Source organism: Hyperolius riggenbachi, chromosome 9, assembly GCF_040937935.1.
Source record: "Hyperolius riggenbachi isolate aHypRig1 chromosome 9, aHypRig1.pri, whole genome shotgun sequence".
NCBI lineage: Eukaryota > Metazoa > Chordata > Amphibia > Anura > Hyperoliidae > Hyperolius > Hyperolius riggenbachi.
Window position 1 is genome coordinate 57985174 of NC_090654.1, and position 15015 is coordinate 58000188.

At 43.8% G+C, this 15015-nt stretch overlaps 2 protein-coding genes across 2 annotated transcripts in view; one reads left to right on the plus strand and one right to left on the minus strand.

Annotated features, from left to right (window-relative positions):
- The window catches only part of GGA1 (golgi associated, gamma adaptin ear containing, ARF binding protein 1), a 468858-nt gene that overhangs the window by 214735 nt on the left and 239108 nt on the right, over positions 1–15015 (plus strand). The gene's annotated exons all lie outside the window — the stretch shown is intronic.
- The window catches only part of LOC137532404 (lens fiber membrane intrinsic protein-like), a 33003-nt gene continuing 19273 nt past the window's right edge, over positions 1286–15015 (minus strand). Inside the window, exons 4-5 of the mRNA XM_068252856.1 lie at positions 1762–1896; positions 1286–1599 (exon numbers count right to left, since the gene is read on the minus strand). Of these exons, the coding sequence (XP_068108957.1) occupies positions 1532–1599; positions 1762–1896 (203 nt within the window). The 3' untranslated portion in view covers positions 1286–1531. The remainder of the gene's footprint in view (positions 1600–1761; positions 1897–15015) is intronic.

The following is a 15015-nucleotide window of genomic DNA, read 5'->3' on the forward strand; positions in this document are numbered from 1 at the left end:
GCGCAGTATGCTTTGCCGCAATTGCGACTGCGCAGCCTTTAGCCCGCCTCCCGCCGCGAATGGGTCCCGGCACCCTCCTGAAGCGGGAGGCGGGCTAAAGGCTGCGCAGTCGCAATCGCGGCAAAGCGTACTGCGCAGCCGCGGATTAAGGCGGTGGCCATCTTAGGGGTGGCATCAATGCGACCCATTCGGGTTGGGGCAAGCCCGGGGGGAACGGATAGGCCTACACTGACGGCGGAACAGAGCAGAGGACGCGCAAGGCGTCCTCCGTGGATTCTGCTAAGAAAAAGGTAAAGTGTAATTTTCTTCGTTTTGGCCTCGGAAGTCCTTTAAGCATGCGACCGTGAGCCCTTGTGCATGTTTATTCACAGACACTGTACTGTAGACCTGAGGAAGCGGGCAGGTCCCTCGAAACGCGTTGTCCTTTCCTGTGTCCAATAAAATTATTACCTAAACCTCCAACCTGACCTGAGGTAAGATTGTTTCATTTCCCAAGTTAACCCATGGCATAGTACATTGAGGTGCCTCCTCCCATTGTGTGTATAGTTTTCCCCTCCCCCCCAGGGGTGTCCCCTGTGATAATTATCCATTGGTACTTTTATTGGAGTGCGACCCAACATATCCTGAAGAGGATACCCAAACTGCGTGGAGAATGGAATGTTTTCACCCGTCTGATACTGTGGTTACCTAACAGCAACCCAGGTTTATAAGCAGTATTTGTTTCAAACATTATTTAAAGTAATCATAAGAAGGATGAATAGAAAAGTTTTATACATACCTGGGGCTTCCTCCAGCTCCCTTCAGGCTAATAAGTCCCTCGCTGTCCTCCTCCACCTCATGGATCTTCTGCTATGGGTCCAAATGCTTGAGCCAGTCGGGGCATAGTGTGCATGCACGGGCCGGCCACGCGCGCCCCATTGCACTCCTATTGCTAAGAGCATTCTGTGCCGACTGGCCAAATTACCGGGAACCATAGCAGAAGATCCAGGCAGTGAAGCAGGACGGCAAGGGACCAATGAGCCGGAAGGGGGCTGGAGGAAGCCCCAGGTAGGTTTAAAACTTTTCTATTCATCCATCTCAGGTACCCTTTAATTGCCTGGAAATACTGCACTATCTGGCACTCCAGGTGTTTTCTGTTTCCTTTTCCCTCTCCCGGTTCCAGAGGTTCGTCACCCGAATTTCATCGACCAGAGACCCCTCAACACCGTCTTTTACTAGCTGTTTGCTGTTTATTATTCCAGAACTCTGACAATTTTTTTTTCTGATGCATGAACCATAAAGCAGCTTGGGGTTTATATTTTATTGTGACATTGACATAGTTCATATAGATTATCAGCAAATTGTCTCCTACAGATCAACAGGGTCTCTTGGCTAAACACAGCCAGTATAAAAGCAAGTCTGTTCATAAAATCTTTATCGGAAAAATAGAAAATAGACGAAAAGACGGACAGCGTGGGTGGCTCCATCTTCTGAGGAGATGTGTGACAGGTCGTCAGGGCCACAGGTGACAGGAACTATGCATGGGGGAAGCTCATCCACTGGACACATTGCCCACATCCTGAGGACTGCTCCTGGCATAGGCACAGATATGGAAGATTCCTGCACACAGAAAACACGTGAAAAAAGAACGTTATTTTCCCAGAGTTTCCCACCCACTGAGAACAATAGGACAGTGTGAAGAACGTGAGAGAGTTCAGAGTTGCTTGTCACATGGAACAATAGAGTGAAGCATCCCATAATGCTTTGGGTGATGTCACATACCTGCAGACACGGTAAGAATGATTCCAATCCAGCCCAGAATGTAGGACCAGGAGAAGCGCCAATCTGCATAGCGTTTACCAAAGAAGTTCACGGTCACGCCGGTGTATACGGACAAGGCCAAGAGAGCAAAGAATCCTGAAAAAGTAGAAAAGGAGATGGGGCACCATAAGTCACACTATGCACTGAAACAAATATTAAAGTCTGAAAATAGTTTAACCACTTCCCAACCACAGGTTTTTCCCCCTTAAAAAACAGAGCAATTTTCCCATCACGCTCCTCCCATTCATTCTCCAATAACTTTATTGTTACTTATCACACAGCAATGATCTATATATTGTTTTTTTCACCACAAATAACTTTTGTAAAGAATTATATTATTTTATATGCATTTTAAATGGAATAATAAGAAAAAGAAGAGAAAATTCATTATTTCTCAGTTTTCGGCCATTATAGGCACAGGAAGTCTGGCAGGGGCCGGAGAAAGCCCCAGGTAAGTGGATTTTTTTTTATAGTGCTCTGATGTATCCTTTAACCACTTTACCCCCGCTCGTACGAATTTCTCCGTCCCTTTTTCCATCCTTTAACCCCCCAGGGACGGAGAAATCCGTACTTTCCGCGCTCCCGCCGCTGCCCGTGCTCCCGCTCGCTCTAGCGCGCACTCCCGCGGGTAAACACGCCGCCCGCCGCTCGCCTGGAGATCAATGAACGGGAAAATCCATTCCCGTTCGTTGATCTAAGCCCCGCAATGATCCGCTGCTTTTCCGCTAAGCAGCGCGATCATTGTGAAAAAAAAAACGTACCCAGCCTCCTAGTACTTTCTCCAAGCGTCCGAAAGTTACTGTTGCCATCTTGTGGCCAAATAGTAAAACTACACCCTAAAGCATTTTTCACATACAAATGAATTACTTATACACAAAAAATTAACTCATTACCTCCCACACTCATTTTTTTTTTTTTGTAATTAAAAAAAATTAAAAAATTAACAATTAAAAAAAATACATAAATAGTTACCTTAGGGACTGAACTTTTTAAATATTTATGTCAGGAGGGTATAACACTGTTACTTTATAAACTATGGGCTTGTAATTAGGGATGGACGCAAAACTGAAAAAAATGCACCTTTATTTCCAAATAAAATATTGGTGCCAAACATTGTGATAGGGACATAATTTAAACGGTTTTATAACCGGGACAAAAGGGCAAATACATTTCATGGGTTTTAATTACAGTAGCATGCATTATTTAAAAACTATAATGGCCGAAAACTGAAAAATAATGAATTTTTTCCCACATTTTTCCTATTTTCCCATTAAAACACATTTAGAATAAAATAATTCTTGGCATAATGTCCCATCTAAAGAAAGCCTAATTGGTGGCGGAAAAAACAAGATATAGTTAATTTCATTGCGATAAGTAATGATAAAGTTATAGACGAATGAATGGAAGGAGCGCTGGAAGGTGAAAATTGCTCTGGTGCTCAGGGGGTAAAACCCCTCAGTGGTGAAGTGGTTAAGCAATACCAGTTGCCTGGCTGTTCTACTGATCCTTTACCTGTAATACTTTTAGCCATAGACCCTGAACAAGCATGCAGCAGATCAGGTGTTTCTGATGCTGGTTTCTGGTGTTATTCAGAAACTACTGCAGCCAAATTGATTAACAGGGCTGCTACTGCCAGGAAATAAATATGGCAGTGTCACGGACGGTTGCGGGGACGCAGGCGCGTCCTGGCACCGCCCGTGAAGTAAAGAACGATCGCACTCGATTCCTGCATCGATTGCGCTTCAGACAGTATCCCTCAGCTAAGACAGATTCCCCAGCTGTTCCTAAGCTACAGTGACAGCCTGGGGGGAAGCTGTTAATTAGCTGGGACATATTCCCTGTGGAAGGCACAATTTCCCTTTTGGCTCTGGGAACCAGGTGACACTTAGCTGATCTCATGGAGATGTTAATTAACAAACCAGGAGTCTTTTCAGAGCCAAGGAAGCTAATCCCAGCAGGGGGCAGACTTAGCGGAACCATTCAGCCAGGATAGGGAAACATAGAGTTATGATCTTTATGCATGTTTTAGAAGTACCATACATCGGAGAAATGTGAAAGTTATATCATTCTGCTGGTCCGGAGCTTGTGAGTGTTTTGATATTAAATTTGGGCCCCTAGCCTAACCAGAACGCTGGGAATTCCACCGTTTTGTAACCGGGCATGCAAACATGCCCAAGTTTGATATCATATTAATCGGTAGGTTCTGGGGATCGAGAATATGTAATTATTATCTGTGTGCCGGCCGCGCAGGTCGGCCTAGGGAACCTGTCAGGATTATGGGTTTGCTAAAAGCCCCTGCCCAGGTGTGATTACCATAGTCCGGCCTAGGGGGCCGACTCTGGAAGCCCGCCTCTGAGCTCATCTCCATTAAAAGTGAATGAGCTGCCTGAGAAGATCTTCCTCCCTTTACCATCTTCATGACAATCTGCTGCCAGCCAGAGGACATAGGGCTGGTGGCCATTTTGCTGACCCATCTGAACAAAGAACTCTAAGAACTTGAAACCGTTTGCTTGAACTTGATTGGAAACCAGAACTCTGATTTTTTCCCACAAACAGGACATCTTTCCAGGAACTAAGTATTTTTCTCCCTTCTTTTATTTTTCATACTGGCTATTACTGTTTTCATAATTGTTGATTTTCATAATTGTCTGTATATATTAATTATTTATATTGCGTGAATAAACGACTTCCCCAAGTCATTCACTATTTCGCTACCCTGCTTATCAGCACACACAGAAATGATCCCGGGTCTCTGAAGATACGCTACTGTTTGTTTGTTGTTGGCTAGACAGAATATCGTGTGTTTAACCGTTTTATTCGCAGGATTAGTCAGTCAGTTAGTGGGCCCCACGGTCCCATAGTAACCGCGGTGGTGGCAGTTTACTCTGAACCAGTAGGTGACGTTGTAATCACCCGTGTCTCACAGGCTCCCTTCTGAGTTGTCTGCGGCTAATTCTTAACGGTTCCTGCGCATTGACTGCGACCAGAGTTCGCACGATCTGTGCGCTGGCACCGTTTAGAAGGCTAAGTGCGGTCAGCCACAAGGGCTTCCTGTGACAGGCAGATTCCATATTCTTCTCACTACAGTTGTCCTAAGTTTAAATGGACTTGTAAGAGCCCAGACCTAAACCCAAATGAAAATCTGTTGAATGACTTGATGGTTGGCGCCCTCAAACATCCACTGTTTAATCTGACTATGCTTTAACTTTTCTGTAAAGAAGAGTAGGAAAGTATTGCACAGTGTAGATGCGCAACATGGGTAGAGAGCAACATTCAGACAGACTCAAGGCTGTAATTAAAGCAAAAGTTGGTTTCCTAAACCTAAACCACTAATTGAGGTGGAGTGGTGTTGGTGGTGGAGGAGGGGTTAATCCTTAATCTATCTCAGCCGATATAAAATGCATTGAGTATATAATGCTGGAAAAACTATTTTCCAAAGCAAATAAAGTGTAAAATGTATTATTGCAAAGCAATAAAATGTAAATAATTTGAAGGTTGTCTACTCTTTTCTATACGCACTGTACTTTGCCACTTTGCATCCTGTTTCACAGGTTTACTGTATACCTGTATATTTACACCTGACATATTCTAAAATACAGGCTGCCAGTACCTATGGCTTATGGTATTGGGTTTGCCTTCCTATGTATGTGTTTTTAGACTGTGATGATAAAAGTTACACCTAAAGAGGAACTGTAGTGAAAATAATGTAATGAATAAAGTTCCTTTTTTTTTTTTTCTTTCTTACAATATTCATTTATAAATGATTTAGTCAGTGTTTGCCCATTGTAAAATCTTTCCTCTCCCTGATTAACATTCTGAAATGTTTCACAGGTGTCAGCATATTAAGTCTTGTCAGGTGATCTCTGTAGAATGTTTGTTTACTGAGAGTTCTAAAGCCAGTAGAAAATATACCTGGTTTCCCAGAATACTCTGGGGAGGAGGAAGGATTCCACTTATGTAATAAGCCTAGGCTAAGCCTCAGTGGGAGGGAGCGGTTACATACCAATATACAGCAATATATAGCTATGGGATGTGTTTCTGATGCTTAAACCAGGAACATTTCTGTGAAACTGGGTATCCTGAATAATTTACTGCATTCTACTAAATTATAGGTTGTTACAGTGCCTCTTTGATATTTTACATTATTATACTTTTATTTATCATGCAACTCTTAGTATACAATCACTCAAGGGTTCTCTTACTTTTGGGGGGTAAAAAAGTGAGTGCAATTTGCCAGTTTTGTCAGTATACTGTACTCTGTGCAGAGATCAGGGTGTAATGCACTGCATTTACTGCATTTACTGCATTTACTGCATTTACTGCATTTACTCTCCTAGTTAATAGTTTTGTACGGTAAAATATTATGTTAAAATACAGTAATATAATATAGTAAATACAGCAGTTGAAACTCGAAAAATTTGAATACCATGCAAAAGTCCATTTATTTCAGTAATTCAACTTAACCACTTCAGGACCACAGGCTTTACCCCCCCTAAAGACCAGGCCATTTTTTGCAAAATAGGCCACTGCAGCTTTAAGGACTCGCTGCAGGGCCGCACAACTCCGCACACAAGTAATTCCCCCCTCCCCTTTCTCCCCACCAACAGAGCTCTCTGTTGGTGGGGTCAGATCGCCCTCGGGTTTGTTTGTTTATTTTTTATAATTTTTTATCTATTTGTTAAATTTTCCTATTTATTTAATGTTAATATCCCTCCCTCCTTCCCTCCCCCCATCTGCCTATCACAGCATTTGGCTGTGATAGGCTTCAGCCTATCACAGGCAGCGGATCGCTTCTGTGTACCCCCAGGGGGACAGCCATGTCACACGGCTGTCCCCAGTACAGCGTTGCCTTCGATCACAGCGCTGTACAGCCTAATTAGACAGCGGTTTTGCCGTCTAACAGTCTCCGAGCGGCGATCGCCGCTGAGAGACTGAAGGCGGAGCTCCGCCTACAAAGCAGAGATGCGATCTCCTGCAAATGCCAGCCCCAGGACTTTACGCCCATCGGTCCTTAGGTAGTTAAAATATATAAAAGTAGACTCATTACATGCAAAACGAGATACGTCAAGTCTTTATTTGTTATAATGTTGATGATTATGGATATAGCTTAGGAGAACCCCCAAATCAAAATCTCACACCATTAGAAAATTGTGAAAATGTTCAATATTCTAGGCTCAAAGTGTCAGACTCTAATCAGCTAATTCATCCAAACCTCCTGTAAATGGTTCATATTTCATATATTAGTTTCACCTTTTAAGTCGAGTTACTGAAATAAATAGACTTTTGCACAATATTCTAATTTTTCACGTTTCACCTGTATATCGTATTCAAATGGAATATTACTGACGTTTACTGAGATTGTTTACTATATTGTTACAGAGAAATGTATTATATATATTTATGAGCATGTAATATATAAATACATATCCATGTAAAGTCATTTACGTGACGTCCCCACCCCCAGCTGGATATTGCTACACTATTAAACACTATATACATCGCAAATCACAGTGTAAGACAAGTATATGTAGAGAGCAGGGTGCAATAAATAGGACATATACATATCATGATGTACAACACTAAAAAAGAACAGGTCAAGGGAGGTAGAACCAGCCCATAACTAAACATAGGCTTTTTATGGAACCTCTGCTGATTCACAAGTATAATTTAAAACATAACTTTTAATAAAACAAAAGTCAAAAGGTTGTGCTCAGTTCAATGTGATAGTCCACCGACAGGTTCATTCACATTATGGCTTCTTCCATGACAATTAAAATGCCACCATAAAATTAAGTGCAAATACCACATCAGTTAAAGCACCCAGAGTCCAACCTGCTTAGTATTATACTGTATTACTTTGCCAGATGTGCCTTCCAAGACTTTAGGGTCCAGTGCCATGGCTACAGAACTGTGGGCCCAGAGGCGTAGCTAGAAACCATGGGTCCCTATAGCACAATTTTGGCCCCCAGAATTAAGCAGCCTTCCAGCACTGGTAGCTAGAGGTACTCCCAGTATTAATTAGCGTAGCCTATCAGTATGGGTATTCAGAGGAGCCCCCAGTATTAGGTAGCCCCGAGTATGAATAGCACCAAATGTAGGTAGCCAGAGAGGTCCCCACCAGTATTAGGTAGCCAGAAATGAGTTAACTTCTCTCCTCTACTCTGCTCATGTAGCTCTGCACCCCAGGGCGTCTTCCACAGACTACCTTATTGCTGCCAGCCATTATCACTGGGCCCATAGCAGCTGCTATGGCTGCTATGGTAATCCCTACGCCACTGCCTGGGCCCCTGTGCAAATTTTACCCTGGGCCCCTCCCAAGCATCATATGTATAATTGCATGATACAGAACTCCAAAACCAGTCCGACAAGCTATAAATTGAAAAACATGTTTTCTGGGCATTCTCCAAGGACATGAATGCAAAAATTCTATATGAAAATTCTTAGCGAAACAGTGAAGCTTCTAAGCGAAATTGTAAACTGTTGTAAACAAATCTGCGCAAATTTGCACTAACCATAGTTATTCTTATGGTTAGTGAGAAAATATACTGTATTTGCAATAAATTGCAATTTTGCGATTTCACAATGCAAAATTTGAAATTCATTAGGAATTATTTGTGAATTTTTTCACTTCCTCAGAGGCTATACTGTGTAATATAACACGGTTCAGATGCGCCAAAGCCAAATAAAATGATTAAAAACAGTTTAAAAATACAGCAGATGACTATAAACTTCGCTACTCATGGGGAAAAAACTCAATGGTGAGGCTAAGAACCGTAATTTTATTGATCCAAATGAACAAAACTCGTAGGGCTTGATTCACAAAACAGTGCTAACTGTTAGCACGGCCGTTTTCGCGCAATTTTTCGCATTGCGCACGATTGCGAATGTTCACGCGAAATGATAACGTTTTTGCACGCAAATGTGAATTTTCATGCGAAAATGATATCGATTTCGCAGGAAAATTCGCGTTTGCGTGCGAAAACATTATCGTTTCACGCAAAAATGCGCAATCGTGCGCAATGTGAAAATGCGCGCGAAAACGGCCCTGCTAACAGTTAGCACTCTTTTGTGAATCAAGCCCATAGACTGCAATACGTTTCTCCGGACAAGGTTTCCGCTTCTTCAGGCATATAATAATAGTAGTATTTTTATTGTGCTTTTCTCTGATGAATCACAGCATTGTAACCCTGCGTTCTGTAGTATGGATGGTTGGAAATGTTGATTTCTGATTCTGAAGAAATTACAATTTCAGCCAATGCTTATTACCAATTCCGCGGATTTCTGTTTTTTCCGATTCCAATTTACGATTTATGAGAAGTATTTTTTTTGGTGTCATTTTTTGCATTCCCTAATTGGCCAAATACTTCCCGAGTTGACTCTGCATTGTCTGATTGGCCCAATGCTTTTGCTTTCCACTTCTTTGACTGGCCTAAAATTACAGAGTTGCAATAATGCAGTATTTCCACACAAAAAAAAATTCTGAGTTCCGATAGTAAATGCCGATTTCCAATCGGAAACGCAACGGAATCCATAAGAGCATCCCTATTCTGCAGTCTCGAAGGTTCGGTAAAAAAGGTGGGTTTCAGCCCTTTCTTACAGCTTTCCAGAGATGGGGCCTCTCGCATATAAAGACAACGAAATCTCCAGTGAGCCGTAGTAGAGCCTAGCGCCTCAGTTATACTGTGTAATAATTGTGAGATAATACTTGTAAGAAAAATGGATGCAGTAATCAGATCCATACCACATGTACTGCCTGTCGCATTAAATCGTCTACCAAGGACAACAGTCAAAAACCCAACTGGCAGGACACGGGCTGTAAGCTGTCAGTCTGAGTTGGAAGATCAATCCATCCGCTGTCTCTCCATCATGTAATTTACATATCAGCATGTTATACAGTAAAACCCCTGCTATCCGGCACCCAAGAAACGGTCGCTCTCAAGCAACCAGAATCGATGGGTCCCATGGGGGGGGGCCTCCCTGTCTCCTCCCCGGCTATGTACAGCAGCAAGCAGCACAGCGACACTACAGCACTGAGCACCATCCTCCTCTTCCTCTTCTTACAGACACCGGCTGTGCTGCTGCATCATCCATAGGTTTGAGTCAGGTGACCCACATCGGAAACCTACAGAGGATGCAGCAGCACTGCCGGCAGCTGTAGGAAGAAGAGAGGAGGACAGCGCCCAGTGCTGGGGTGAATCGCTTCACTGCTTGCTGCTCTGCATAGCTGGAAAGGGGGCTCTCTCAAGCAACTGGCAAGAACAATAAGTTGGTATCAGCCCGTCCCTACCTGAAGGTCCCGAACGATCGATCAGATTGAGTACCGTTAAAGCAAACGTGAAGTGAAAAAAACTTTTGCCATAACGAACTGTATGTGTAGTACAGATAACGAATTAGTAGCAAAGAAGAGTCTCATATTTTTATTTTCATTTAAATAGCTTTTTTTTACAATATTGCATCATTTTGTCATATTTGCAGTTTAGAAACCACACTGTCTTTTAAAGGGAGCCTAAACTGAGAGGGATATGGATGTTTCCTTTTAAACAATACCAGTTGCTTGGCAGTCCTGCTGATCTCATGGATGCAGTAGTGGCTGAATCACACACCTGAAACAAGCATGCAGCTAATCCAGTCTGACTTCAGTCAGAGCACCTGATCTGCATGCTTGTTGAGGGGCTGAGGCTAAAAGTATTGGAGACACAGGATCAGCAGGAGAGTCAGGCAACTGGTATTATTTTAAAATGAAAAATCCATATTCTTCTCAGTTTAGGTTCCCTTTAAGCTATAATACAAAGCAGAAATAATGACCCTTTGAACCTTCCTGTAGTAAAATCTTCTCTTACTGTTTCTTGGCTTTTTAAGTGCTTCAGAAAACAGGACTGTATTCGAACCAGTGGGTCGAATAGCTCAGAGAAGCTCTTTTGCATAGATAACAACTGACGTTTTTTAACTCCTGTACTGGAAACAATATGAGACTTTTTTTCTTGGCTACTAATGTTCTATTTCTTAGCTGTACTACACATACAGTTCATTATCTCATAAGTTTATTTTTGCTTCAGGTTTGCTTTAATGCTGTTGTACGTTCTAATGATCGATCTGTTGAATTAAAATTCTGAATGATTTGTTTAGCTTGACTGGCATGCTTATTATTTTACCCTCTGAACTGGTTTGGATGGCTGTTGGTTTGTGAAATTGGTTATCAAAGTACAAATGGAAGTAGACTCCACTTCGGAAGCGGCACCCTCAAAAAACAATGGCGCTCCAGGTGATAGCCTGGAGTGTCTGTGGGCAAAAACATCCCTGGGTGGAAGCAGGATGGGTGGAAGGTGAGCGTAGATGGGATACAGCTGCTGTTGGTCATGTGGGCAGGACGCGGCTGATGAGTTTCCTTCTATGTTGCTCCAGTTCCTTTCCCTTCCAACTACATGTGGTAGGCGTGGGCTCTACCAGGGCGTGGAGTCTAAGCGGCTACGGGTCTTCACCAGAGCACCCCGCAAGGGATGTTGGGCCACTACCCCTAGTGGGCAGCCGACTACGTTAGCTGTCTGGTAGCCGCCACAGGTCACGACCCCTGGGATTGCCCCACCGGTAACCGAGGAAAACAGGAGATGCTGCTGAGTGGAGTAGTTCAGTACTTGTGAGGAAGAGCAGTAATTGTAGTCGAGTAGACAAGCCAAGGGTCAGGGCAGGCAGCAGACAGCGGAGGTTACAAGCCAAAGGTCGGGGCAGGCAGCAGACAGCGGAGGTTACAAGCCAAAGGTCGGGGCAGGCAGCAGACAGCGGAGGTTACAAGCCAAGGGTCAGGGCAGGCAGCAGACAGCGGAGATTACAAGCCAAAGGTCAGGGCAGGCAGCAGACAGCGGAGGTTACAAGCCAAAGGTCGGGGCAGGCAGCAAACAGCGGAGGTTACAAGCCAAGGTCAGGGCAGGCAGCAGACAGCGGAGGTTACAAGCCAAAGGTCGGGGCAGGCAGCAGACAGCGGAGGTTACAAGCCACAGGTCGGGGCAGGAGGACAGAAACAGATAGTTGAGGTCACAGGCCGGGGTCACAACAGGAGTCAATCAGGAAATAATCGCCAAGGTTCACCAGTAACAGTTAGCCAAGCTGTTAGAACGAGCAGCACTGCAGTTGAGGGCAGTGCTGCTTATACTGTATACTGATGAGTTGAAAAAAGGAATTGGGGAGCGCAAGAAAATACAAAGTATCTGACACCCTTAATAGGGGAGCCACTTCCCAAACACCACTACCAGACAATAGAAAAAATTATGGAAAACGTCTACTAATAGATATCAAAATGTTTATTAAAGAATCAAAAATAGCAGGAGGGTTTTATGTGACTGCTATTTTTGATTCTTTAATAAACATTTTGATATCTATTAGTAGACGTTTTCCATAATTTTTTCTATTGTCTATATACTGATGAAACCGTGGATTTGGCGCCGAAACTAAAGCATTACGCATGCGCAGTAGGATGCGTAACGCATTACATGTAACACTTAGTGCGCATGCGCGTATTGCGCAATGCCGTACGGCGTAAGGAACCAGACGGGACCATAAAACTCAGTGTATTCCCGCGTGTGTAAGAACACGCGCACAGGAACGCTGGAAGACATCAACACGGTGAGTATAGCAGCCCGCAGTATAACCTTTGCAAAATACACACATCCTATGCACATTATAATGCAAATATAAATTATATTACATATTTACACAATGCGCACAGGACCCTCTTCAGTTAAGTTGCCGGGCCCAGGGGGGGGCACAATTTTACCATTACTGCCGCAGACTACACAGCATGCGTTACGCAATTAGCACATCCCTCGTTACCTGAGTAACATGCCTTACGCAAGTTGTGCAGCGCGAGTTGCCCTAGTAATGCAAGCATTACCAAGGTAACTGCAACCGGATCTACATAGTCTGTAGACATCAGGGCAAGATTGTCATTCACTCCCTGCACACAACAACTACACTGGAGTTTACTGAATATGACCCATACTAGTGATGCAACATAGCAGATTGCTAATGACCTGGTCAACAGTGCTGAATTACTCAGGCACTCAGAGCAGGATCATCCACCAGGCAACCTAGGCAGGTGCCTGGGGCCTAGTAGGTGTGAAGGGGCCCACCTGCCACCTTCTCTGACCTCTCTCCAGCTGTCTTCAGGTTACCTAAAGGACCACAAAATCTACTACCTAGCCTAGGGTCAGGGCCAAATTTGTACTCTTTACCACACAAGGCCACTGTCAGCAGCTGCCCCCCTTCATTATAGATAGCCAGGTGACCCCCTTCCAGTATAGGTAGCCCATTGGCCCTTCCCTCCAGTATAGGTAGCCAGATGACCCCTCACCCCCACCTCCAGTTTAGATAGCCTGATGACCCCATACCTCTAGTATAAGAAGCCAGATGACCCTCCCCCTTCCGTATAGATAGCCTGATGACTCGCCCTCCCTCAAATATAGGTAGCCAGATGACTCTTCCCTCTTCCCACCCACCCTTGATCCTTTGGTGCCCCAGGCCATGGCCTATGTGGCCTTGGCTTCAATCCGGCCCTGCCTAGTGCCCCATTACATCTCAATCCATCTCTACACACATGCAATCTGTAAGTAGAACCACCTGTATATGCAGATCCAGTTATAACATACAGTATTTAAACAGATTGGGATGCAATATACAGTTTTTACTCCCCTCATCAGATTTATCTATAGTTTGTCATCCGTTGTATAATGTTATAGGGCATGTATACAGATAAGAATATTATATATATATATATAAAATAATGATAATTTGCCTGTACTTGTACAGACCAGTGTGTGAATGAAACACAGCATGAATGCAGGGCAGTGTGTAACATACAGTATATATACTATATGGAAGCGGTATATTTACACAGGCCAGGGCATAATATAATAACAGTTTAGGGTCACCATAAAGAGACGTGAATGTAAAGCATGCTCTATATTTACATTTATACACTCCATTACATACAGCAGGAATTTTAGCAGCAGAGTTCCTTGATGTAATGGAATCCAGTGAGTCAGGTTCTGTACACCTTCATTAGGCAGCGCTCAGTTTATGATAATTAATCACGGAGGGTGTAAATACTTTCTATGCATACTTTCTGTGCCTTGATTTATAGTGTTTGTTTTACTGACTTGTTGTACTGCAGGGTGTTATCTGCCCCCCCCCCCCCCCCCCCCGCCTCTTATTTGCGCAAGCTTTGACCTTCCCATGGAAGCAGGTATGGACCCCCCTGCATGGACACAGACCTTGACCCCCCTCTCACACCCATGTAAGCAGACCTTGTGGAAGAATGCAGCATTCATGCGACACACAGCTTATGTCAGTCTCTGCAGTGTGGTTGCCCCCTGCCAGGGATTCTCCAATACATCAGCAGCTCACCAGCCTAGCTTATACTAAGGGAAGGTATGGCCAATATTTCACATAGGAGAACACTTGTGAGGACAGTATTTGGGTAAAATGATCTCCTTTAAACAAAATGAGCTCTCTAATATACATAACTGATTTTTAAAGAATAGCCTTATTTAAAGAGAACCTGACACGAGGGGGGGGGGGGGTAAAGGAATCATTCTTACATGGGGCTTCCTCCAGCCTTATGACCACTGTTGCCTCCCTTGCCGTCCTCCTGGGTGCCTACATTTGCCTGTCGGGCTCTCCTGCACATGCGCAAATGTGCTCGCACCCTCCATGTTCACGTTGCCGAGAGAGTTCTGCAGCTGTGCAGTACTACCTGCGCGGGCACAGAACATCCCCGATGACGGCAGGGCCACGCATGCGCAGAAGAGCCTGACTGATGCAGCTGAAGGCAGATTTTATCAGGCCTGATAAGAAGCAGGCTGAGCAGTGAAGGATGAAACAGAGAGCAGGGTAGGTGTTTTCTCTAATGTCCCCACTGATATATATGGTAAATACATGAGGGTGCTTCGTCTCTGGTTCACTTTAAGAACCACTATTGTGAAAATCTTTAAAATGTAAAATACCTATTTATAAGAAGTACCGTACATTTCTCCCACTGCTTAATGCACAATAAATTACTTTCCTTCTATGTTTCTGTCAGTTACGGTAGGCAGTACAACTCCATCAGATCTAACAGGTTTTGGACTAGTCCATCTCCTCATGGGGGATTTTCAGTACTTGCTTTCTTTACAGAAGTACTCTATGCAAAGGATCTGTGTAAGGATGCTAGCCTCCCTCCCTACT